The 26,110-nt window shown below is 45.5% G+C and overlaps 1 protein-coding gene across 1 annotated transcript in view; it reads right to left on the bottom strand.

Annotated features, from left to right (window-relative positions):
- Positions 1-611: 611 nt before the first annotated feature.
- The window catches only part of RASSF2 (Ras association domain family member 2), a 43,982-nt gene continuing 18,483 nt past the window's right edge, over positions 612-26,110 (bottom strand). Inside the window, exons 4-11 of the mRNA XM_050940376.1 lie at positions 25,182-25,333; positions 20,368-20,456; positions 15,882-16,042; positions 15,398-15,499; positions 13,938-13,989; positions 13,233-13,354; positions 8,608-8,705; positions 612-6,440 (exon numbers count right to left, since the gene is read on the bottom strand). Coding sequence (XP_050796333.1) covers positions 6,371-6,440; positions 8,608-8,705; positions 13,233-13,354; positions 13,938-13,989; positions 15,398-15,499; positions 15,882-16,042; positions 20,368-20,456; positions 25,182-25,333 — 846 coding nt within the window. The 3' untranslated portion in view covers positions 612-6,370. The remainder of the gene's footprint in view (positions 6,441-8,607; positions 8,706-13,232; positions 13,355-13,937; positions 13,990-15,397; positions 15,500-15,881; positions 16,043-20,367; positions 20,457-25,181; positions 25,334-26,110) is intronic.

Raw genomic sequence — 26,110 nt, 5'->3', positions numbered from 1 at the left:
AACAGCATCTGTGGAAACACTAGGCAGGTTAGCCTTCTGCAAGACCAAGCCTCAAGCTTCAGGGCATAAACTGATATCAGGGTCAGGAAGGAATGCCCCCCCCACACACACACTTGGTACCAAACAGCACAGTTCAGCTCTCCATGGAGGAAATACAGCCCCAGGTAAAGGGTGTAGTCTCAGATAGACTTCAAAGGTACTTAAGTGATGCACAGACATTCTGCTGCCACTCTACAAAGGAATGAATTTTGCCATCTGGAAGATAAACATCTGAAGAGTCCAGCACTGAGGAGTGAGGCAGATAGGCTATCAGGCTAGATTGCCAAAAGGCCAACAAGAGAGACAATTAAGATCAAGTGCTGTATGTCACTATCAAATGGGCTTTTGGTCTGTGCCACTGGGGAAATTTTGGGATGCAACCCTCATAAGCCCAATTGAGGCATAATGCACCAGATGCTTAGCTAGTGTAAGGAAGCTCCACTGGCACTCCAACCCCTAGTTATTCTCACCCTGTGAAACCTTTCCCCTGTTTTAACACTTATTTATTCAACTTAGTCTTGTCTCCTCTTCACCATCAGCTCTAAAAAAACAAATACACACAAACTCAGCAATCTCAGTAGCATTTCTATCCGCAAAGTGCTTTATTTGAAAAACAAAAAAGGATCTAACTCATGTGCTTTGATAACGTATAGAATTGTTACATAAGCTTTTCTCATTAATGAGGCATTGTCAAAGTCATAGTCAAAATACACAAAAAGCATTTGTCACTTTACAATACTTTCAGTAACACATGCTAGACAGATTTGTGTAAAAAAAAGGTACCATTTAAAAAAAGCCTACAAAGTTACACTACAAAAACCTCAAGAGGAAGAAAATCACCACAAATTTTAGTTACCATCGACATACAAAGAGATATTGCTAGTTTAGCTCCAGAATGAGAGAGATTTACACAGAGGTTCTACTTATGTCAATGATAATGGTAATTGAGGCTCAAACTGCAGCTCAGCTAGGGATGTGGGGGCAAACCCAGTAGTGGTTTTAGATTTGGATCTGGGTTCACATTTATATGAATGTCTAAAGGGTTGGGAAAATAGTTCCAGCATTGCCCCGGTCGCTACACATCTGTCACTGACGTAATCCCAATTGCTGCTCATTCTCTTAGTAACAAGGATGCACTATTGCCCCATTCGTTCCCCTTCTGCAAACAGATCTTAGTGATCAGGATTTATGTCCCCATGCCATGTCAGAACTGTGCTGGGGAGAGCAACCATGTGAGGTACAGGGCAATGAAGAAATGGAGCTCTTCAATTTTTCTGGCAAGGAAGCAGAAGCCCAGCATGCATGTTCGCAATGGCTTTCAGAGTCTGAACCTGTGTACACTGAAGGCCTTGAAAAGACTCCTGTTGCCTTCAATGAGGAGCAATGTAAGGGCCACTCTAAGTTAGGGAAATCTGCGCCCCCAAAACACTGTGACAGCACAAAATGGTGCTGGTACTAGAAAAAGCTGCAGTGGGGTAAGCACCACTGACTGGGCACTATGGCCATGTGTCTAAAGATAGAGAAATATGCCATAGTGCAAGCCCCTAATCTACACAGAAGTTAGCAAAAAGTCTTACAAAGATCTCTATTCACCCTATACACAAGGGCAAAGTTAGCCTAGACTTATTCATTAACCAAAAAATGTACACAGTGACTCAAAAACTAAAAAAAAAAAAAAAAAAAAAGACACCAACGAATTCACAAATAGCTGGTTCTGTGCTACATGATCCCGAAACAGGTGTGGAGTAACCTCCCAAAACCACGCTGATCGGAACCTCAAGTTGCAACTCTTCATACGGTCATTGTGCTGGCTTGAGTTTCTTTCTAACAATGTCTTCCAAGAGAAACTCATTCTTGGAAACGATTTCCCTGGGTGATATTTGGCATGTTGTGTAGATCAGAGAGATTCACATCATTTTTTTTTTCATTCCCCAATAGAACTAGTGCAAATGAGAAGCAGGGGAGGGGGAAAAAAGAAGGGTTACACGGCCAGATACAAGTGGAAAAGAAAACCACATGAATAGGCAGTTCTCCCATAAAAAGCCCAATGGACACTCGACTACAGCTTCTTTTATTTTCAGCAGAGGCCATGCAATCAAAGGCGAATATTTCCAAGCTTAAAGAGTCTCCCTTCCCTTTTAATTATTACAATAGAAATGTGCTTTCATTTAATCAAGTCATTTTGTTGCATGTTACTGTTTTGTGCCTTTAATTATGGAGGGAGGTGAGGGCAAGGTTGCCTCTTAACACTGCGTGTGTGAACTGAGCCCTGGTAAAAAATGCTAGAGGCCTCAGTTCAGCAAAGCACGGGCTTAACTTTGAAGGTTGACGTAAGTGAGCCTCAGGCTAGGGTGACCAAATGTCCTGATTTTATAGGGACAGTCCTGATATTTGGGGCTTTTTCTAATATAGGTGCCTATTATCCCCTTCCTGATTTTTCACGCTTGCTACCTGGTCACCCAACCTCACACACATGCTTAAATGTTTTGCTGAACCAACGCCCATGTGACAGCCCCGGAGACTGGATAAACATACACGGCATTAAAGGGGCAGTATAAGCTTCCCCAAGGCTGCCATGGCTGCATGCCTCAGAACCATGTCCTCTTCCAAGCAAGGGAACAGGGTTCTGGCTCTGGGGCCTGACAGCACTTAGCTTCTCTGCTGAGTCTCCCAGCAAGAGAGGGTTGTTAGCACCTACTCTGGCATTGGGTTTTATGCCATCAGCACCAGTTCACTAGGAAAATAACACATTCCTCTCCCATCGGGCCACTCAACAGCCATCAGCGTACAACAGCTTCCATCCGGACTTCGATCTGAGCTAACTAGAGCTGCTTAAAGAACGGGGCAGGGAATTGCAAGAATAAAGTAAAAAAAACAAAACAAAAACAAAAAAAACCCTGGTGTTTCTGTGAAAGTTTTCAGCAAAAATTAGAATTTTTTTTCCCAGCTTTAAAAAACAAAAAACGAAACAGCAGTGCAGGGATGAAAGGCTCTTTATCCCAGTGCTCTGGGACATCCACTCCCCTTCTATCTCTGTCTCTGGTTTTGTTACACACTTTACGTAGATTGAGTGCTTTCTGCTACAGACGCTCTAAAATATTAAAAACACTATTTGCCCACAGATTGAAACCTATTCTATATTAAGATACACAATGTAAAGCCACCAGCAGGCAGCTCGTCACAGCAACGCAGAGCCCGCACGATGGAGATGCTCCTATCGCCCATCTGGAAACTCAGCTTGGCTCCTATTTCTTGCGTGATCCTACTGAGGGGTTACACAAGCCAAGAGAGACAGGAGTGAACCACGTCGTACAGATCACACCAAAGCAATGAATCCCGAGAGTAAAGAAAGTGAAGAGACAGACACCATTATATTCAAGTCCCATTTAAAACGAAACCAAACCCATTCTCCTTAGCAGTACCGGAAGCAATGTTATCCTCCACAATTGACCTGCTGGGAGCTATTTCCCCAGGGCATCTAGGGACAGCTGAACACCTTAGGGCTCAATGTCCGTCTGAGAAATGCTAGCAATATACCACATATCATAAAGGAAATAAAGGCCCCATAGAGATCTGGTCTTAAGCCAATCAAGGAAAACAGAGACCGAGTTAATTTAGGGCATGCTTGGAAGTCCGCCAACCCCACTGCCAGTTTCTCTGTTCACTGAAGACCAGCATTAGATTAATCTTTGAAGCCGTCATTTACAAGCAGGGCTTTCTGTTATGGGCTCTGCAATGCAGATATTAAGGACTGAAGATCAAATTTGGGCTGGATTCAGAGAATAAGTGTCCCATGTCATCCCAGCTAGGCTTTGAACAAAGAGCCTGCTCGTCTGTAGGAAGCAGTTCTACCTGTTGAGCCAAATGAAAGGATGCCACTTACAACCAAGCTGGGAGCCTTACAAGTTCCATTGTGCTTTACATCCATCATACAAAAAAAACCCACAACAAAATGCACAAACAGTGGAGATGGTAAACACTATTTACAGACAGTCAGCTAAATTTAAGACATCAGGAATTGAACGGCTACTTCCACATCGTCCCTGTCAAACTAGTTGGAGTGTGAAGCTAATGGTGATATTATAGTTGCTTGCAGAGATTAAAAATCCACTGACAACTAGCCACTCTCCAATCAACAGCCCCAACCCAACTCATGTTCTGCAACCGAGGAATCGCTCAGTATAACTCTAGACAAAGACACTATGCTGGTGGGAGTCGGTTTCCTTTGCTTGAGGAAATGTTTATGGATCAAGAGTCTTTAATCACAGGTGTGGACAAATCAAGGGTCTTTCTTCAAACTGGTTCTGAGACAAATTTTCCAGAAGCTCTTAAGTCTCCGAGGCACTTTCGGGAAAAAAAAAATTGTCTGCCCCCCGCCCCCAACCCAAATCTCAAAACATTCCTCTGGCAGATGCATCAGAATCTAGATAATTGATGTCAAGCTACATGGAACTGCCACATCTTGGCTCCCTTTATTCCTTGTGATGACCACGTGAGTATCACACAACTGGAATATCTCATGGACACACCCAGTCCCTGCTGACTTTGACAGCCTGACCTGGCAAAGTGCTTAGCTCAGCAATGCACCCGTCAATTTGCCTCTTGATACCATTTTTTAGGCTGGTCATAGAGTCATCAAGTTTAAGGCCAGATGGGACCACCAAATCATCTATATTCTGTTTAACACAGGCCACCAACACCACCCATACACCAAACCTACCAACCAACAGTTTCTGAAGCAGGGCTCCACTGACTTCAGAATTACTCCTGATTTACACCAGAGAGGGGAGAATCAGGCCTATCACATGTTGAGAGAACTCAGCACCTTGCAGGATCAGGCCCTCACTCTAGAAACCAGTCACTTAACACTCCTCTGCCCCCACCCCCAGAAGCTGCCCTGGCCTAACTCCACACCACGACCCACAGACTCCAAGCTCTCAAGGACAGAACAGCCCAAACCACCAACAGGTGATGGTTATAACTGCCCCCACCCCGTCAGTCCTCCCAAGAGATCTCATGGCAGCATCTAGGTAGGTGCATCTCTTCCTATCCAGCTGCTGTCTGTCTCCCACCAGCCCTCTGGGAGCTCCACTTCCTGCTCACGCTATTCTTCGGTCTCCTCCTCACTTTGGGAAGATCTACACTGCCATTTCCAGCTCAGGCAGATGATCAGACCTAGCGTGTGTACAAGCTAGCGCGCTAAATAGAACCGTGCAGCTACAGCAGTACAAGCGGTGGCCTGAGCTAGCAGAACCGAGTCATTAGCTAGGCTCTTGGATGGGATTGTACTCAGGTGGCTAGCGTGACCTGCTACCTCTGCTGCTACATTTGGCATGCTAGCTCAATCAAATCTAGCACGTGTACATCTCCCTGAGCTGGGAATGACACCTCTAGCTGCAGTGCAGACATACGCTTGGTGACCCACACATGAAAGTGAGGCGCCAAGCATCAGAACGAGGCAGGAAAAGCCAAACACCAGGGGACAACAAGATGCATCTCCCACCCATACCATGCGGGGGGAAAAAGTATATCTTTTGTAGCTGCACTCTGAGAGCCCTCTGAACAGGAAAAATAAAGAAAAAAGAGGATTGTCCTGTATGGGAAAAAGGTACACAGAACATATATCTTGCCATCAAAACACACTTCATAATGCATGACATTCTGGCACGAGCGGAGGTTGGCAGGAGTTATTGCAGCAAATTGGCTACCCGTACTGGGATTGGTCTGGAGCATTTACACGGACTAATATTTTCTAAGTGTGCGGGCATGGCAGAAGCTGGTTTACTAGCTTTTGTGAGCATGAGTTTTGTTCTCTCTTTTGCGTACAGACATGAGACCCTATGCATAGTAACATCAGCACTCAAGCATGGATAAGCATCTCAGAATGGCAGTAGGCGAGAAGCAAAGGAGCATGATCCACTCCTCTCAACTCAACTCAACTGGTTCTTCAGTACAGACACTGCAGGTCAAGGCGCACTGGCATGCCACACCAGCCTTGGTGGGCATATCCCAAAAGCCTTCTTTCGACATGCCAGCAAGGTCAACTCTCCTCTTTGTGAATGCTAGGCTTGCATTCTGTAAATCATTTCCTTTGAGAGGAGAGGAAAAGAAAATTGTTGGAAGGTTTTCCTTCTGCAGAAGGAGTCCATTGACTCTTACACATCCATGTCTGCTGAGCAGGTACAGGATACACATTCAATCTCCACAGGGTTTTGCATTCAGGTTTGGTTCCCAGGATGGAGTGCATCTTCTTTTCATTCTTCATGTAAACAATGATTCTTAGAGAGACTGATCGCCGATACAGGGCTGCAGCACAGCGCTGAGAAGAAATTTAGATTGTTGCCGGGCTCTCAGAAATCTCTTCTAGTCTTTGTTCTATCATTAACCGGAGGACTGTGTATCTAGAGAGACAGACAGAGAGACAGAGAGAAAGAGCCTTGTTAGAGCTGAGCCCCAAAAATCTAAGTACCTTGACAAATTGTCAACAATACTATAACTCCTCACCCATATGAGCTTCACAATAGGCCCCGAAGGTCTTTGAACTTAGACTCTGACTGGGCAAGGGAGTAGAGGAGCCAATTTCCATGAGTCAAGGGCCTTCTACCTCTAACCCAGTCATAGTCTTCATACAGCTGTGAGCAGGATGTTAAAAAAAGAATTAGATAAATTCATGGAGGATAGGTCCATCCATGGCTATTAGCCAGGATGGGCAGGGATGGTGTCCCTAGCCTGTTTGCCAGAAGCTGGGAATGGGCAACAGGGGATGGATCACTTGATGACCACCTGTTCTGTTCATTCCTTCTGGGGCACCTGACATTGGCCACTGTCAAAAGACAGGACACTGGGCTAGATGGACCAATAGTCTCACCCAGTATGGCCATTCTCATGTTCTTGTAAATCTACAGGCCAGCAGCCCAAGATATTCTCAATTGTCTGGTAAGCATGAGGAGAGGCACAGGCCTCTGAGGTAGCCAGAGACACAAACCAAAGCAATACGAAGCCATGTGTCAGCCCAAACTTACATGAAATGTTTGGGAACCTCAGACAAGCCTGCTTTGAGCTTCACAACAAACTTTGTCCCAAGCTCAATGTTTAACCAGACAGACCTCTCTCAAGGTCCCATCTGTTTAACCACTGGAAACAAGTAAGGCTGAGCTTGCCAGGGACTTTTTAAACACATGAATTAGCTGGCACATTTAGCTACTTTAAGAAAATAGAAGACAGAACGCTTCCTCCTACACCCACCCTGCATTCTTTATGGGGACATATACAAATGATGCCTCTAGTTGAAATACTGCCAGAAAGGGAGCATTTTCATCTCTGTCAATTTCTCTGCAGGAATAGCAGCGAACCATTCTCACAGCACGTCATCACAGGCCAGGTTCTCAGTCAGGGAACAACTGTGCCTTCACACCTCACAAGTTCATGCTGCCAGGGGTCTGACACTGGTTGGGTCCCTGCAAGAGAACTGGCAGCACTGCTGGGATGTCAAAGGACAAAGAATAACCTAGAATTCACCTTCCTAGACACACTACTGTTTAAATCAATGCAGCTGCACCAACGTAGGGCCATAGTGTAGATTTGCCCCAAGACAGCAGCTAAAAAGGTAGTGTGTTCGAAGTCTGAAACCAACTGAACTGGCATGTTTGCATCCACTGAGGATAGACAGACAATCACATTGTCAGCTCTCTGAAGCACCCGGCACACTTGGAGGCGCTGTGAAATAACAATTCATTATAAAGACAGAGGAAATGCTACATTGGAACAGACCATCTACTCTGGTATCCTGTCTCTGCATTCCAGCCCAGCAGTGGCTGCATCTGAGGTGGGGTGAAGCCATCCCTGTTAATAGCTGAGGAGCACTGAGATAAGAGAAAGGTGCAGAATATTGTCAAAACCATTTATCAGCATCATTATTATTAAAATGGATCCCATTGCCAGGAAGCCCCTGCTGCCGCAATTTAAGAATGGGCTATATGCAATATCAGTGCCTTGTGCTTCCCCTCTGTGCAATTCTGTGAAGGTTGAATATTGTAGGGGGAACCAAACTTTTCAAAAGCAGGTGCTTAACTTTAGGCAGCTACACCCAGATAGGCACCTGGATGTGTGGCTCGCCTTTTCCCTCCCCAAGTACTCACCGACCAGTAACTCCCTTTAAATTGAGGGAGATGACAGCAGTTCAGAACCTCTGCACATCGGGCCACTTATTTAGGTGCACAAGTATGGATTTAGGTATATGGATCCAGAGGGCTAAACCCTGGGTCTGGGCGCCTGATGCTTCTGCTCTACCATCCAGCAGCCACGGCACAGCCATGATCAATGCACTGCAAATCCTGGGAGACTAAATACCACAGGAAGTACACCCTGGAAGACCCGACTGGCAGCCCAGATGTAATAAACTGAGGCATGGATGGTGAAGTCCCCTGCCTGCTCCAACCACCAAGCCTGACAACCCACAGGCTCCTAATGTCACAATATCTTTAAGCCCCTGCTTGTGACAAATCTGGGCCTCAGGCATTCGTGGAAGAAGCCCACAGGACTATTTTAACTTGAGAAGGGAGCACTTACTTGCGCATGAGTTTCTTCACTTCACGGTCTTCTTCTTCTTGGAGCTTCTGGATGAAGCTTTTAAGAACTGGCATTTCAAATTTGATGTACTGAGCAACCTGCGTTGAAAGGAAAAATAAGAGAACACAATGGATGGAGCACTACCAAACAAATTCCTGTAATCGGCAGATCTGAAAGTGCTTTAAGGGCATTTAAACCTCCTACCATCCCGCCCCCCAGTCCCCGGCGGCAGCATTCTCCCAGTACAAGGTTGATAAACTGAGGCATGGATGGTGAAGTCCCCACCTCCCCCTGATGCAGAGAGCCAGCACAAGTCTATCACTTATAGCAGTTGTGCTGGCCCTATGCACAGGGAGTGACCAGCTTTACAATAGATCACACTGCCAGTGACGTCAGTAGCAGGAGAGTTAGGCCAACTCTGAATACTTCCAAAAGCCCACCCAAAGCGAGCGAATCACAGGCCCCCAATGTAACTGCTTAGGCAAAACACCGCTTGCCCTCTATTACATCCGGGCACCACACGCCAGTGAGTCTATAGCTTCTTCTTATAAACCGCTGCTCACGGGTTTAACTGTATTCCTTTCACAGGGTGCTGCCTTGCGATGCGAGTTTCCTTCCATTCTATGCAATGTAACTCAATGCAGTAGCTGTTTGCGCATTTGCAAGAAAGGCAGCAACACCAGCGTTGGGAAAACGTTGACACTTGGGAACACCTCACTGAAGGTTCTTTGCAATTGGCCACAAAATATTTCAAGACTAGAATGATCCTATAGTATGACACAAGAGAAAATCTAGACAAACAATGGCAGTTTCCTTAAACAAGATGATTAAATAGGTTTATTCAACCATTACTGAAGCTAAAGGCAAAAACAGAAATTCCTGTTTTTTCTGAACCATAGGGGCCAGTATTCTGTTTTGTTACACCAGTGTAACTTCACTCAAGTCAGACAAGTTACTTCAGGTTTACACTGGTCTAACAGAGCAGAATAGATCCCTCTAACTCTCAATGAAAATATCTTTTCTATCCATACCAACTTACTTTCTGCTAATACAAATCACTATAAATCAATTAGTGAAGAGACCTCCAATAATAATTTTGGCTGTACAAGCTGGTCTCAATTCTGGAGTGAACTCTAAACTCTCTCCAGTACATGTACACAGATCCTAGTGTATGTGTGTCTACTGAAAGAGTGAAACCTGCTAAGTTCCATCAATTCATATAAAACACTCTACCTTGAACTCTGCTGACTTTCTGTCCTGTTTGCTGAAATTAAAGGCGAGGACAAACAGGGAATCCAGCTCCAATAGGATTATACTCTGTTATCCACCAGATGGCAGAAAATAGCTATTGGCTATGAGCATTAATTTCTCTCCTTTGAAAGAATGGATGATGTCAAGGGACATGTTAGAAATGAGAGGTTGTAATGATTGTTGATCAAATGTGGAAGAGCTAAAATCTGATCGCATGATTGGTTCTTGATGCTATAAAACTACGGTAAGTGACAGAAGTCAGGGGAATACCCAGGCAAATCCAGGTGATTTATTAATCCAAATAGTGCCTGTTTTTACCATCCCAAAATGTTCCCATCCTGACCAGGGATAAGAAGTTCAAGCCTGAAAAATTTTCATGAACGAAAAATTGAAAACCAAAACCAATAAGGAAGACCCCCAAAAACTCTGCAATCAGGTCAAAAAGTTATATTTCAAAATGTTTAGTTTTCAACTTATATATTTTTATAATATTTTTATTGCTATTTATGTCAAATTTTTAAACAAAAGAAGTCTCTGAATTAAATAACAGCTTTTTCCATTTAAAAAAAAATGTCAAAGTGGGACATTTCAGCAATTTCTAAACTTTTCAAAAAATTTTCCAAGTGGGAAATTTATCAAAAAAACCAACCCTTTCCCATGAACAGTTTTGAATTCAGATGAATCTGCATTTTGTAACAAAAAATGCTTCCTCAAAACATTCCCAACCAGCCCTACAACCCAATCACTAAGGCGTTGAGTACTGTAGAGATGGGGTGTTGCTAAGAGAACTCAACTTGGTAAACCTTCTGCATGGACTCTGCCACCATCCACTACAGCGATGAATATACATTAATCAGGTTTGGCTACTATTTGGGAACTGTAACTTCCCCCACTATCAAAAAAAATCCTAGAGAGATGAAGGCTGAATCTTCAAAATGGATCTTAAAGAGACTTAAGGTAAAATTTTCAGAACCACCTAATTGGATTTAGTCTCCCAAGAACCAGTATGACCTATGGGCCTCTTGATGCCAACTGGCTGCGGACACTCAGGATGCATCATTTTATGGGGATCCCTATGGACATGTAGTAGAGCTCACCAAAAGGTGTCATGTGATGTCTCTACCAAGAGCCCACTGCTCATTATAATCCTTACAAAATGTACGCAAGAAAGATATTTAAGAAGTTATGCATCTATGCTAAAAAGTTATGCTCATAAGGTCACGAGGAGATAAGCATCTACCTCCTGCCTAAAAGGAATATGCTATCTGCCTGTCTGGTCCTAGGTGTACTTAGAGTTACCACCTTTGAAATGCAAAAAAAAAAAATAAAAAAAAAATGGCACCTCACACACAAGGCAACTCCACACACATACACCCCCAGTTCCCCAACAGCCACTTACAGTATCTAGAGAGACATCATATATAGATAAGACTGAGAATATCTCATGTCTCCTCACTCTTGTGGAACTCAACCCCTCTCTATGCACATTCACAGTGCGCTTGCGTGTTGGTGAGCAGACAGCTGCTGTATTTTCAACAGTTTTGATCTGTTATCGCAGAATGGGGGACACTGCAGCATCTTTAGCTGGACACACACTTTTAACATTAGCTATCCCAGTGTATTTGATAATAATGCAAAATTTGTATATCCATGTTAAAAAACAAACGAAACAAACAAAAACAGCCATGCCAGTCAAATACTGGCCAGATGGTAACCCTACTTGTACGGCATATTGTTCACTTCACAATGAAAGATCGCAGCCACCCCTGGCTGCGCAGCACTGGCAAGCAATGTTTTAGACATGAGAGTATCTTGTTAATTAAGTCCAAGCTCTAGAATGCATGTTACCATTTTATTCATAGGTAACCATTTGATTCCAACACTTCTACTTGCTATCACTTGAATTCATATGCTTTGTTACCCTGACTCGTACCTGTTTTCACTACCAACATATCTAAGTGCTGTGAGTAACACAGAGTGGTGCTCTCAGGTCAAACTTGTAAGATGAGGGTTACTGTTTCTTTGGAACTCTAAGAATACTGCGAATGTTCAGCAGACCAGGGGCTGGATGCTCCAGGGAGATGCTTTCAGGGCTAAGCGGTTGGAGTGTGCCCATCGCTACCCCGTAGAGAGAGAGCGCAAACAAGGCCTGCAGAGGCTTAGAGAGGACTGCTTGTGTTGCCGAGGCTGGTAGAGTTGGGAAGTAGGCCCAGACAAGGCTCCCTCAAGCTAAGGGCAAGTGATAGTGAGGTGTCTCACAACATTGGGCAGCCCAGGAAATGTCACACCCACTGAAAAAGTCCCCAAAATTAAAGTTTTGCCCTACAACACACAACTACCATCATATTTGGGTCCCTTAAACTCATCCCACAATAGAAACAGACAATAAGGTTGAACAGCAGTTACCCTTAAAGAAACCCTAGATATTCCCATAAAGAAAGATCCTCTGTTGAATTTTTAAAGCCATCTTGCAAACTATCCCCCTGCTATAAGCTATTAGCATTGTTTAGTTTTAAAATTCTATAGGTCTTCTCTGTAGACTTATTAGCAATGCTTTCAATGTTTTTTGAGCCAAGCAGGAAGTGATCTTTTTTCCTAATAATGCAAGAGCATTATTTCCCTGTCCTACCTCGTCAGTGCCAAAATACAAAACAGGGCCAGAACACTTGAGATCTCACAGCGCTTTTCGCAAAAGCACTTTATGTATCATCTTGACCAGATTCCACTTAGCAATAACTTTCTGCTTTCCTAATCCCATTCTCCCCCTCACCCTCTCAGTTATAGATTATGGGGCCCTCTATTTCCTCCTAAGAGTAACACCCTGTTCCAGTTCAGAGGCAGCAGCATGAAAATTGCAGGCACGCATGATAGAGGGAAGAGAAATGGCCAACTTCAAGCACAGCTCAATACTGGATCTGCATTTTCCACTGAACAAGTTATGCACTTGTAGCATTTGTACTCATGCTACAAGTATGACTTAATTGCAACGCTAGCCAGTTTCACGTGGTTAAGTGCCGGCAGTGCCTCCCTATGTTTAAGGGAGGATTGCCAACCTGCTATTAACACAGCACAAGCATACGACAATATATATGAACATTCCCACACCCACTTATTTAAATAGCATATCCCCGAAGCAGAACTGTACTTGGGAACATAAGCCTTCTTACCCAAACTAGCTGTTTTACGTCTTTTCCCTGCAAGACCGCCTGTCCCTCCCTCTTCTTTCAGAGAGACCCCATGTTTTTTATATTCCTGAGCTGGCTATTATGAAACACATTTAACCTGCCTCCAGGGTGAGACAGCAAAATAGTTCTGCACATCACACAGGGTCTTAAAGCTTAACAGCCTATGGTGCTCCACTCAAAGACACTCACATCATAGGTGACTTCTTCAACTTGGTCCTTCTCCATCAGGAAGACCTTGGAGACCTGTTCACACGGCCCTTGCAGAATGCGGGCAATCAGTGGATAATCTGTAGCCTTCAATTTCTGTTTTTCTACAAGGGACCCCCCCACAATATATAGGACAGCAATTAGAAAAACAGACCATACAAAGCAGAAGATACTATTTTTAATCTTGGCAGTATCCCTTAAAGCAGTGACTCACAACCTTTCCAGATGACTGTACCCCTTTCAGGAGTCTGATTTGTCTTGCATATCCTCAAGTCTCACCTCACTTAAAAACAATTTGCTTACAAAAATACACAAAGGGTCAGAGCACACTATTACTGAAAATTGGCTGACTCTCTCATTTTTACCATATAATTATAAAATAAATCAACTGGAGTATAAATATTGTACTTACATTGCAGTGTATAGTCTATAGAGCAGTACAAAAGTCATTGTCTGTATGAAATTTTAGTTTGTACTGACTTCACTAGTGCTTTTTACATAGCTTGTTCTAAAACTGGGCAAATATTTAGATGAGGTGATGTATCCTCCGAGAAGACCTCTGCGTACCTGCAGGGATACGTGTACCTCTGGTGAAGAACCACTGCCTTAAAAGATACACAGCGGAGGTCGCCAATTAAGCCAAGTTACTCTAAACCATTACAGCTAGAGGATTTCTTCCAGACTTACCTCCACTGGTGTGGACAATATACAATGCAAATTCGTCAGCCGAGTTTTCAATCTGAACCCAGGAAAAAAGAAAGATGTCAAAGCATCAAAAGGCAGCTAGATTACTTTATGAAAAAAAGAAACATTTGGCACTTCCATAACACCTTGCATCCACCTTGCATTGATAGGAGACAGTTCTCCACAATATGCTTTTGGCTTCAGGCAAGAATTCTAGTCATTTAGTAGATGGGTTAAAAAATAGGGTAGAGCTAGGTACAGAGTTTAGTATTCCTTTAGCTCAGGGGTGGGCAAAATACTGCCCCTGGGCTGGATCCAGCCCATCTAACATTTCTGTCCGGCCCACCAGGCTCTTTGGCTGTCCCCTCACGATCTTTAAGCTGCTAAATGTCCAGCAGCGCAGCGGGGTGCTCAGGCAGACTGCTTGCCTGCCGTGGTCCCATGCTGCTCCTCAAAGCTGCCAGCTGCTGCTGGCATGTCTCTGCACACCCTGGTGGGGGGCAGCTTTGTGCGCTGCCCCCGCCCCGAGGGCCATCCTCATAGCTTGGAAACTGGCCAATGGGACCTGCGGCAGTGGTGCTTGCAGGCGCAGACAGCACACGGAGATTTGCTGCCTCCTTCCCCACAAGGGGTGTGCAGAGATGTGCCAGCAGCAGCCAGCTGCAGCCGCTTCCGGGTGTGGCATGGGACCACGGCAGGCAGGCAGCTTGCCTGAGCCCTGCTGTGCCACCAGCAGGGAGCCACCTGTGGTAAGCGCCTCCTGGCCGGAGCCTACACCTCACACCCCCTACCGCACCTCAACCCCCAACCCTAGGTCAGAACCCTCTCCTACACCCAAACTCCATTCCAGACCCTGCACCCCCTGCTGCACCTCAATCCCCTGCCCTAGCCCGGAGCCCCCTCCTGCACCAAACTCCCTCCCAGAACCCACATCCCCTCCATTAATATAGTAAAAATGTGCGGCCTGTGACGACTTGCCAGAATTCGTGGAGTGGCCCCCCTGAGAAAAATTATTGCCCACACCGCTTTAGCTTTATTATGGTAACACCTAGCAAACAGAGCCCCATTGTGTTAGGTGCTGTACATACATGTAAGTAGCATCTCTGCCCCAGAAAGCTTACAGTCTAAGTAGACAAAAGGAGCCAGGAGAAACAGACACAGACAAGGGAAGCAGCAGGTCAGTAGCTGATCCGAATATAGAGTTCTGGTTTCCTGACTCCCCACTCCACTGCTCTGTTCACTAGGCTGTCCTGCTTTGGACAAAACCCCTCCCAAAGTGGGAAGCAGAATCCACCTCCCTGCTTGGTCCAAGCAATGGTTCACTTCTGACTTTGCTTGGTTTGAACCAAGCAGTTGCTCAGGATTCTCTAATACAAAGACCCTGTTGAACTAAAAAAGCATCTTAAATTATATGAGTTCAATGAGAAGGTTTAATGGAGAGAGTAAATTGGGATAAAACTTGCCTTAAACTTATTGAGCAGCAGTTTGAGGGCTTGAGAAGTGGTCATTGTGCTGTTTATCCTGACATTAGTGACTGAGCCATAGGCTGGTGTGAACACAGATGTCTAGGGATGGAAAAGACACAAAGGATTTAGATTATGATAGACACAATATGCATCAGTAATTTTCCTCACAAACACGTCCCCTCCCCCACCTAGGCAAAGTTCACTCCAATGCTCTCCTCAGCCCAAGGTCTAGGCACCTTTCAAGTCCCATTTAAACCCTATTTTGAAGAATTCAGGGGACTCCAGTCTTACTGCACATGGATGGGTTTTGGGGGGACAGCCAAGGTCGCCAAAAGTAGGAACGCACTACGGAGATACTCTTCAGCCACATAATCAGTGCTGACATTTGAATAGTGATACTTCTTTTTAATCTGCTAGTCAAGTTATTTTTTGGCACTTCAAAAGTGTAACTAAATGCTCTGTCTGGGCTCCAGGTCCCTACTTTGTGATTGTAGAAATGCCCGTTGATGGAAAACCGATGGCGTTTGATCCGCCGCTGTTCACTTGGAGTACGGAAATTCCCCCTGCGACGGACTCCTACATCGCTCCGGGTCCGCATCAGCTGTGGAGTTTCCTCTTGCTGAGGTTTTAAGTCTCCAACATCTGAAATTAAGAGTAAGAATGGCTTTAAAACAAGACTCTCATGTGTAAAAGGAGATACCACTGGAGAAACATGTGTCACTACTACTTAGATGGTCAGCTCTTTGGGGGAGGGACCATCTCCTTGTTCTGTGTTGGTAAAGCACCCAGCACAATGGGGTCCCTGGTCCTTGAGTAGGGCTACTACGCACTACCACAAAACAAAGACCTCAAGAGGTCATCCAGTCCATCTGGATCCTACACTGAGGCAGGACCAAGTAAACCTAGATCATCCCGGACAAGTGTTTATCCAACTTGTTCCCATCATTGGAAGCTGTTAAGAATTCCACAGCCTCCTTTGCTAACCTGTTTCAGTACTCAACTACGCTTATAGCTAGAGAGTTTTTCCAAATATCTAACCTCAGTCTCCCTTGCTGAAGATTAAGCCCATTAGTTCTTGTCCCACCATCAGTGGACACGGAGAACAACTGATCACCTTCCTCCTCCTAATAGCCCTTAACAGATTTGAAGGCTTAGCAGGTCCCCCCTCAGTCGTCTTCTCTCAAAACTAAATGTGCTCAGTTTTTTTTAACCTTTCCTCACAGGTCAGGTTTTCTAAACCTTTAATCATTCTTGCTGCTCTCATCTGGACTCTCTCTAGTTTGTCCACATCTTTCCTGAACTGTGGCACCCAAAACCAGACACAGTACTCCAGCTGAGGCCTCACCAATGCCAAGCGCAGGGATGATCAGGGAAGCTCCACGTGTTACCCCTGCCCCCAGCGCCAGCACTGCAGCTCCCACTGGCTGGGACCTGTGGCCAAGGGGAGCTGTGGGGGTGGGGCCTGCAGGTGCAGGCAGCGCACACTGCGCAGAGCACCCTGGCCCCTCCGCCTAGGGGCCAGACATGGCGGCCACTTTTGGAGCAGTGTGGAGCCAGGACACGCAGGGAGCCTGCCTTAGCCCCACTGTGCCACCATCAGGGAGCCGCCTGAGGTAAGCACTGCCTGGCCAGAGCCCGCAACTCGAGCTCCCTGCCCCAGGTCAGAACCCCCTCCTGCACCCTAACTCCTTCCCAGACCCTACACCCCAACCCCCTGTCCTAGCCCTAAGCCCATTCCCACACCCAAACTCCCTCCCAGACCCCACACCTCCTTCTCCAGCTCTGAGCCTGCTCCCACACTCCAAACCTCCTGGCCTTGACCCAGAGCTCCCTCTTGCATCCCAAGCCCCTCATTCCCTGCCCCACTCCAGACCCCACACCAGAGCTCTCACCCCTCCAACACCCTAATCCCCTGCATGGAGCCTAGGGGAAGCCCCGAGCCTCCACAACCCCCACCTCCCTCATGGGGCTGTGTGTGGCCCACGACTGATTTTTTTCTGTGGGTCAGTGGCCCCTGATAGAAAAAAAGATCCCACACTCCTGGTGTAAAGTGATGCTAATTTCTGCATTTTTTAGCCTGAAACCAACTAGATCTAGTGCAATATAATCTTAGCTGTTGGATTATATATTAACCCACACTGTCTCTCTCATTTATTGATGGAGGCTATTAATTCACAATTGCAGTGTAAATCCGTGCAACTACTTGGCTACAGCCTCACTTTTATGAAGTTAAGCATCTTATTCGTCTTGTCACATTTTAACATTTTTTTAAAATGAGAACAGGAGACGCAAGCCAATATTTAACATCTCTGAATGAAAACTGGCTCATATCCAGATTATAATGAAATAGCAGTTCATCCATTTTTAATGAACCACTTGAGCTAGGACTTAGTTCTTTGTGGTTTTTTTGTTTCGTTTTGTTTTGTTTTGAATTCAAAGCACGTCCATGCCAACAGAATCTCTTGCTCGTTCCATCCCCCACACAGACAGGAAACAGTGACCCAACATTCATGAGGAGCCCTAGATGTACATTATGTAGCAGTTTTATGGGCATATTAGACAACCACAATAAACGTTTTTGCAATGCCACGCTATTAGTAGAAGACACCTCTCAAGGTACTTCAGACAAGTAATAATAGCCAACCCTGAGATGGGCGATTGCTATGTTCCAAGTGCCTCACACATACCAGGCAGTCAGCCCTCAACACAGCTGCCAGGGAGGGACGTATCAGGCACTTTGACACGTAGGGAAGCTGAGGGAGACAGAGTCACAGCCCTACTTTCAGAGATTCTGAGCACCTACAACCTCAAGTGCTAATGGGAGCTACATGCGCTCAGCGCCTCAGACAAGCAACTCGGCCACAGAGTGAGCGAGTAGCTAAGTAGGGATCATGTGGCTCCCAATGCCCAAATGCCAGACACCACTTCTATACCAGCAGAAAAGCATCCAGGTGTCTTAATGGGCAGGGTGGGAAAAAAAACTGAAACCGAGAAAAGGCACGTCCATAAGAAGCCGTGATATAAACCACATAGGGTTGCAACTGCTCTTTCAGGCCCAACCCAGATTACAATTTCATCTCTCTACCCCACCAGCCAGTCCCCGAGAAAGAACATAATGCAACGAAGCTACATTAACAAGGGAGCCGTCGCAGAAAGGATGTAGACTTCCTGTTTTTACAGACCCACATGCAGCTTCCTCTGATATAGTCAGATTGCCCCGGTAAAGAAGGCCTTAGAATGAGTCCCAAGACAGGCACACTCATTAAATGCACTGAGAGCTACTTACCCACAATAGAGAAGATTCCCAACTGTGCATTAGCCTTTTAGAGAATTAACATTTAGATAGCACTTTCCCTCCCAACAGATCCCAAAGCACACTGCCATGACTATACAGGAACAGTTTCATCTACTGCTGAAAAGCAGCCATCTCCAGAGAGCAACATGGTGGGTCTTAACAGTGTCTTGGGACACTGCACGGCAGTCAAGGAGGGGAAACTGATCAGCCAGCCAGCCAACCAGAACTGCAGTGAGATCCAGACAGGCAAACTGTGATTACAGATTGCCTTGTCCCAGGACTTCTCCATCCACACCCTTGGAAGACAGGCCATGGGTCTCTTCACTGATCCCAGATGATCTGGTTTTCTGTTTCTCTGTCCCAAGACGGCAGTTTTGGCAGCACCTCACCTGTTAACACCATATTGGGGCACCCATTCAGCACCAAGACACAAAAAGGAGCATCAGGGGGTAGTTTGGTTCCAGGAATAGGATATAGGATCCAGAGAAAGGAGACCTGGATTCTATTCCCAGCTCTGCCACAGAGACCTTGGCCAGTCAGATCCTTTCCTTGTGTCTCTATTCAGAGCAGGGACTAGTTCCCCATCCTCTCATCCCAACTGGAATATAAACAACCACCTAGTGAAGAACAACCCCATTCCCTACAGCATTTGGGCAGTCTCCCATCCAAGCAAAACCCAACCTAACCCTGCTTAGAGTGGAAGATCAGGCAGGATCAGAGCTCAAGGCAACAGGACGGCACAACACCAGCATGGTAAGAGTTACTGTACTAAAGCATGCCTGGAGCAGAGACAAACCTCCCTCTGCTCTGTACACAGGAAAGGCCCTTCAGACTCAACTCTGTGTGCACGGGCAGCTGGGGGGGTGGGGAGGGAGGAACTTCTTAGAAATGTTTACTTCTCCATGGTAACGCTGCTAAACAATGGCTCCTATTCTTCCTCTTGAAAGCAGAGGGAACCCAGGCACCAGGGGCGCGGGGGGACTGCCAAAGGAAAGGGAAGCAAGGGGACAAGTGGAGATTGTTACTCAACAACCCTTGCTTTCCTTTGGGGTTTCACGCTGGGCTTTTGGAGTAGCTTCTATGACACCTGCACAGCTTCTGGGCAAACAGCAAAGGCTACGCTGGTCCCACACCAACGTGCTCCCTGAGATGCCTGTGGTGGACATTTTTGGGTTAGGCTTAAAGAACTCAACAGGTTAACATAGCAACAACTCCCTTCCTGGGGAATCTGAACGCGATAAGGCCAGAGTGGTTGGAGAGGAAGATACAGGAATAGGCCATGTTAAAAAAACAAACCAGTGGAACCCCTGACTCATTCAATGCATAGGATGGACAGTGCTCACCGAACAAGCAGCTATTGATTGTTTCTTCTTATCCTTGTTATTCCATGTGTGGCCCTTGGTCTTAATTACTGTACACCGTTTAAATGTGGTGGAAACTCTTGCGCACCCATAACTAAAGGCATCGCTACCTATAATATAGATAGATAAACCATTTCATGCAAGACACATGCAAGAATAATTTCTGGCAGAGTGATTCCACTGAATCAAAGAGATTGGAATAAAAGAAAGCAAAAAAGTTTTAGGCATGGGGCATCACCCCTTTGGTTTATACTGGAACAACCTACTGAAATATAACAGATTAGTTAGAAAATCCACCATCCTGGTCTCACCTGTTCCACTCCCGGAGTCATCAGCATCCGTGGGGGCGTCAACATCTGTAATCTGAATATCGGGTATGATACTTGGCTTCACTGCAGACCTAATGAAGAGACAGACATACGGTTACAATACAGGATCAAAGTCACCAGCCAATGCACCGAGCTCACTTTCTCACACGTAATGGACTGTCAGATGTGGGTGTCTCATTTAATGGGGGTGTGATAGTGGGGTTTTTTTGTTTTGTTTTGTTTTTTAAAGTTCAAGTAATGTTCGTATCTCAGAGTACGTAGCCAGGCCAGATAACCCTACACAAATACAAGTGAGGTGGAAATTCACCCCTTGTGCAAAAGGGCCAGCCCACTTTTGCTTGCCCTCCACACGGGTGAATTTCATCCCTGAATACTTTCCAGTTTTATACTGGACTGAGGTACATACACCCATGCACACGTACACACTGGAAGCCAAGAAGGTTGGGACTGAAATTTTGGATCACAGGCAAGAGTGGGCTCCCTATTTGACAAGGCAAAAGCTTGCTAGGTTTCACTTCAACTCTCATTAGTCTGTAACGCAATTCAAAGACAGTGTCCGTTGTTGGATGTAGCAGAGACTTTCTGTCACCCTAGTTTTCAATATGCTATTTACTTCTGCACACTACAGCAGGGAGAGATTTTAGGCTTTTAGTCCCACAAAGTCTAATAACTGGGGAGAATGTTGAAGTGACCCTCAGATTTAACTTGGCTAAAACACTGCTGGTGATGTACACCCCTCTGCAGTGACGTGCAATGCCACTGCATGACTTCAGTCCTCTTAGTAGCTGGCACTTGCACCAAGTCACATGCTGCTCTCAATAACTATGCAGAGGTAATGGGTCCAGGAGATTGCATTCAGGGCTAGAAGTCAGGAAACTGGGTTCTATTCCTGGCTCTAACCTGCTGGATGACATGAGACAGTTCGCTTCTCTCTGTTCCCCCACCCATTTCTTGTGTATTAAAATTGTAAGCTCTTCGGGGCAGGGACTGTTGTACAGTGAGACCATACAGTGGCTGGGTCTCTAGATGCTATGGCAAAAAACACAACAGCGTGTCCAAGTGCCATAGAATTCAGTGCCTACATAATGATTTTAAGTATTGTTTTTCAATGCGCCCCACATCTTAACACACACACAAATGGAATGCACTGGTCATGGTAAGACAGTCAATGAAAAGTCAATCTATTAGTTCAATCAAAAGTTGATCATTTGACAAGTCCAATTCATTAGCTGAAATATCAGCAAATCAGTAAGGATTTTACGCAGTTGGAAAGATCAGGTGGCTTTCTAAAGGAGATTGGCCACATTTCGGGAGATTTAAAGGAGGTGTAACAATGCCTTTTGATAACATAGCGAAGCAAAAAACAATGTGTTGCGCAGGATTAATGCCCTATAACTGTGTCCCCATCTCAGCTATTAATATCAAACTACTCAGCCAGTGGAAATGTTCTGGATGTAGATTTTCCAGCTATGGTTTTCATCTAAACTGATTTTTATAGGGGGGGGGGGGGGGGGGAAGGATGAAGTTTCCCCCAAATTCCCCTCCCCTTTTATTTCCCCCCGCCAACTTTACTTAAGTTGGATGTTTTGAACAGTAAGCTTTGTGGGGCTTCACTGCTGAAGAGAGGATCTCATAACAAATACTGGGTTATATCAAATGTTTCAAAATATAGGATAATTTTCTCTCAGCGATCGATCCCATGGAATACATTTGTATGACACCCACAGTGGTTCCCCTCCTACACACACACACCATAAAAAACAATGTGGTCATACCAGAATGATGCGAAGAAAGTACCGTGAAGTAAGACAGGCAGCAATACAATGATTCCAACGGTCGCATGATGCAAGACGAGACATAAGGAGGTTTCACTCAACAATGAAATGATGGAAAAATCGTAACGACAGCAAAGGAGGAGAGGGAGACAGGACCGATGAGATTTACAGTTCAAGACAGTGAACTGGGACTTCTCCCAGCTCTGCCACAGCCTGACAGCATAATCTCCGTATGCCTCAGTTTACCAAGATGTAAAATAGTGATAATACTGGTTTATTTCACAGTAGGGGCTAGGAGACTAAATTCCTTTCTCCCCCCCCCCCCCCCAGAGGCTCATTAGCACTCATTTCCTTTCTGGGATATTCTAAACCACCTAGATGGAGGCAAAGTTAACTTTCCCACCCCTCGCTCCCAGTCACATTTATAGATATTCTCACAGAGTTTAAGGCCAGAAGGGACTATCAGATAATCTAGTCTCATTTCCTGTATATCACAGCCCCTAATATTTCACCCAGTTGTTACCCCATAACGTGTGTTTGGCTAAAGCATATCTTCCAGAACAGCACGGAGCCTTGAGTTAAAGACAAAGACAGGGAATCCACCTCTTCTCTGCATAGTTGGTTTAAAAATAAATATAAAACTTTAAAATGGTGCCTTATTCCCAATTTGAATGGGTCTCGTTTTAGCTTCCAACCATTCTTGTTCTGCCTTTCTCCACAAAATGAAGGAGCCCTTTAATACTGGCTGTTTTCTCCCTGTGGTTTCTACACTGTATCAAGTCACTACTCAGTCTGGTAAGCTAATCAGACCGAGCTCTTAAAGTCTCACTGTGAGATCTTCTCCAGCCCTCAAATCATTGTTGTGGCTCCTTTTCTGCACTCTCTGTAATTGTTTTGGTGTCCTCTGCAGAATGCTGACAGCAGAACAGGATGCAGTACTCCAGTCTGTCTCCTCAATGACATGTATTGTCTGTATGACCCCAACTCTCCCTCAGAATTGCTGCTTTCCAGGATATAGTCCACCGTTCTGTAAGTCTGGCCTGCATTCCTTGGTGTATAATTTTGCATTTGGCTATGCTAAAGGAAGCGCTGTTATTCAATCCTGCAAGGAGCTTCATTTGGGTCTCTGTCATAGCAGAGACAGCTCTTTGTTGCCTTGTCTTCACCGGACTTTTGTACCTTGCGTGAAGAAGGATTAGTCTAGGGTAAAAGTCCAAATATTTGCTACAAACATACCCATAGAAAAATGTCCAAACTAGTCTTTACAAATATGTCAAGTGTCAATTAACATGAGACAATCAGTTAACGCAAGGAGCAAAACACAAGGTCCCATCTTCACTAGGGAAAAAAAGCTTAAATCTTAACATGTGATTTAAACAAAACAAAACGTGGACAAGGCAGTTGTAGTTTTAACTTGCGTTAGCCCTTCAAGGTAAACGCGAGTGACTGTTGCCCAGTGACTCTTATTTTTTCCCCCTTTTTGACTTTATTTACTATGGAAGGTGTAGTTTTTGGGTTAGCCAGAGAGCTGAAATATCCAATCTGCATGGAAATTGAGCCAACAGCCAGATCTGATGGTGGGAACATAAGGCACACCCTAGCTGGGCCAGAGAGATGAAAGCTGTATTAAAGTTACATACTCTTTGTAGGGAAGTTGCAAGAGCCAAGCGAGGAAAATAATTCTATTGGCAAATCAAGAAGTTAGAATACCTCCTACGGGATATGTCAAAATACCAAATAAGTGAAATATACTGACTCTAAATAAAACCAGGGAAAAGTTCACTCTACAGCAAACCTAAGCAAGTTTAGCTTCTGTTGTAGATTGGGTTGCTTTTCACTGCCTTCCTGATGATGCTCACACAAAAAGCAGTACTGCAAGATGGGAATTCACCAGGCAGTCTCTCATGTTTGTTTGCCAACTGGCAACGAAGAATTAATACCACCAACCAGCAATTGTACAGGAGATTGTTTCCATCCACAGATCTCCAATAGCTTTACGAGAGGTTCCCAGTTCAGACGTATGAAATTGAAGCACGCAGGAGTTCTGTGATGTTGAACAAGTCACCTAAGTCAGTGGTACAGCGGGGAAAGAAAGCCCCAGGTGTCTCAGTTCCCATGATCCAGCTGGTTCTCTAAAATAAGCAGACTGCATTGGTAGAGCCCTCAGCCGGACCTGCCCATCACAGGAGTAAGGACTTAGTGGCTGCAGAAAGCAGCTTTATCAGGCGAGGCAAAAGAAAGCCTCTCGGGTAAGATGACAGGAGATGTGAAAAGCTCACCTTAGATGTACTGAGGCTTTGAGCACCAACAACTGCCTACACCAGCAGCGCTAGTCTATTCCACAATGAACCAACTAGCCAGATTCTCCTCTGCAGCAGCAGGGCTACAGAAGTTCCCCAATCTCCCCACATAGGGCTGTACAAACCACCACCGTAGCGCTGACCAGCTCAGATGGGAAGAGCTTAGCGCACAGTTTTAATATGAAGGCAACCAATAGTGTGGCAGTGTGGTCTAGTGGAGAGGGCACCAGAATAGGATTTGGGAAACCTGGGGTCTGTTCCCGGCTCTACCACTGACCCGTTGTGTGACCTTGAGTAAGTCATTTCATCGCCCTGTGCCTCAGTTTCCCCTCCACCCTATTTAGCACGTAAGCTCTTCAGGACAGAGCATGTCTTCCTACGTGTTTGTACAACACCTAGCATAATGGGGCTGTGCTCCTGGTTGCGGCCTCTAGGCATGACTGCAATACAAGTAATAACGCACACATTACTCAATTCTTCACGTCAGGAATTTCAACACTCTCCCCCCAGTGACTGCAGATGACACTGGCAATAAGCCCTAATTCAACCTCAGTAGAGAGGAAAAGCCCATTGACCTCTTTCTGGAGCTGCATGTTGGGTCCTGCTGTTGCATGTGTGTGGTCTAGCAGACATCCATGGATGTCTCTACCAAGACAATGAATCCATGCTCGGGAGTTCTAACAACAGCTTCCTCCCTAGGCAGAGTGGACCATCTACTGACCCCTGTGTGCCCAGGTTGCAGCCAGAGTGCCAAGAGGAGGAGGAAGGAGGAGGCCGGATCCGCTGGTTGTCATCTTGCATCTGCAGCCGGATGGGCCTGCGCAAGCCCCAGGAGATGTTCAGCAAACCCTCGACAATGAACTCGCCTTCCTCCTGGGCAGCAAACACAAAAACAAGTCAACATCTCAGAGCAGTACCTTGGCCAGAGCCCTCTCCTCCTCGACAAGGCAGATCTAAACACACAGCCCTGCCATCCTGCCCCCCAACCCCCTAAGCTCTCCAAACACTTGATCATCACTAACAAAGCCTCACAACGTGAGAGAGACCATATCATCTCCATCTCCACGATATGAGCAGAGAAATGGAAAGCCTAGTGGTGGTGGATTTACTCACTGTGTGACATCATGCCATTGGGCAGTGCTGGAAACAGAATCCAGGAGTCCTGACTCCAGGCCTGGTCTATGCTTAAGTTTTAGGAGAAATATTTTGCTTAGGGGCACAATTTTCTTAAGCCAATGTAGTTATACTGGTACAAGCCCTAGAACGGGGGCAGTTACACCAGTATAAAGAGGCTTTGTACTGGTATAGCTTATTCCCTTTCCCATATGGAAATAAGTATACTGGTAAAAAGCACTTTTATGGAGATATGGCTGCACACAGTAAATGTAGTTGCGTCTCTAACAACATCAGTATAGTTAGTGAGATACTACTTTCTAGTGTAGATAAGAAATCCCCTGTTCTAACCCTAGATTATTCTCCCCGCCCAGAGTTGGGAAAAGAACCCAGGAGTCCTGACTCCCAGCCTTCTGCTCTAACTAAAAGCCCACCTTCTCTCAGGAGCAGTGCACTCGATACTCCAAAAAGCATCCCACAGCACACAACGGGCAACAGGCTTAAATCATGCATCATTAAGGAACAATGATATTACTG

This window comes from Gopherus flavomarginatus, chromosome 2, assembly GCF_025201925.1.
Source record: "Gopherus flavomarginatus isolate rGopFla2 chromosome 2, rGopFla2.mat.asm, whole genome shotgun sequence".
NCBI classification, from domain to species: domain Eukaryota; kingdom Metazoa; phylum Chordata; order Testudines; family Testudinidae; genus Gopherus; species Gopherus flavomarginatus.
Note: the sequence above shows the minus strand (reverse complement) of the source record. Positions and strands in the feature narration are given on the sequence as shown.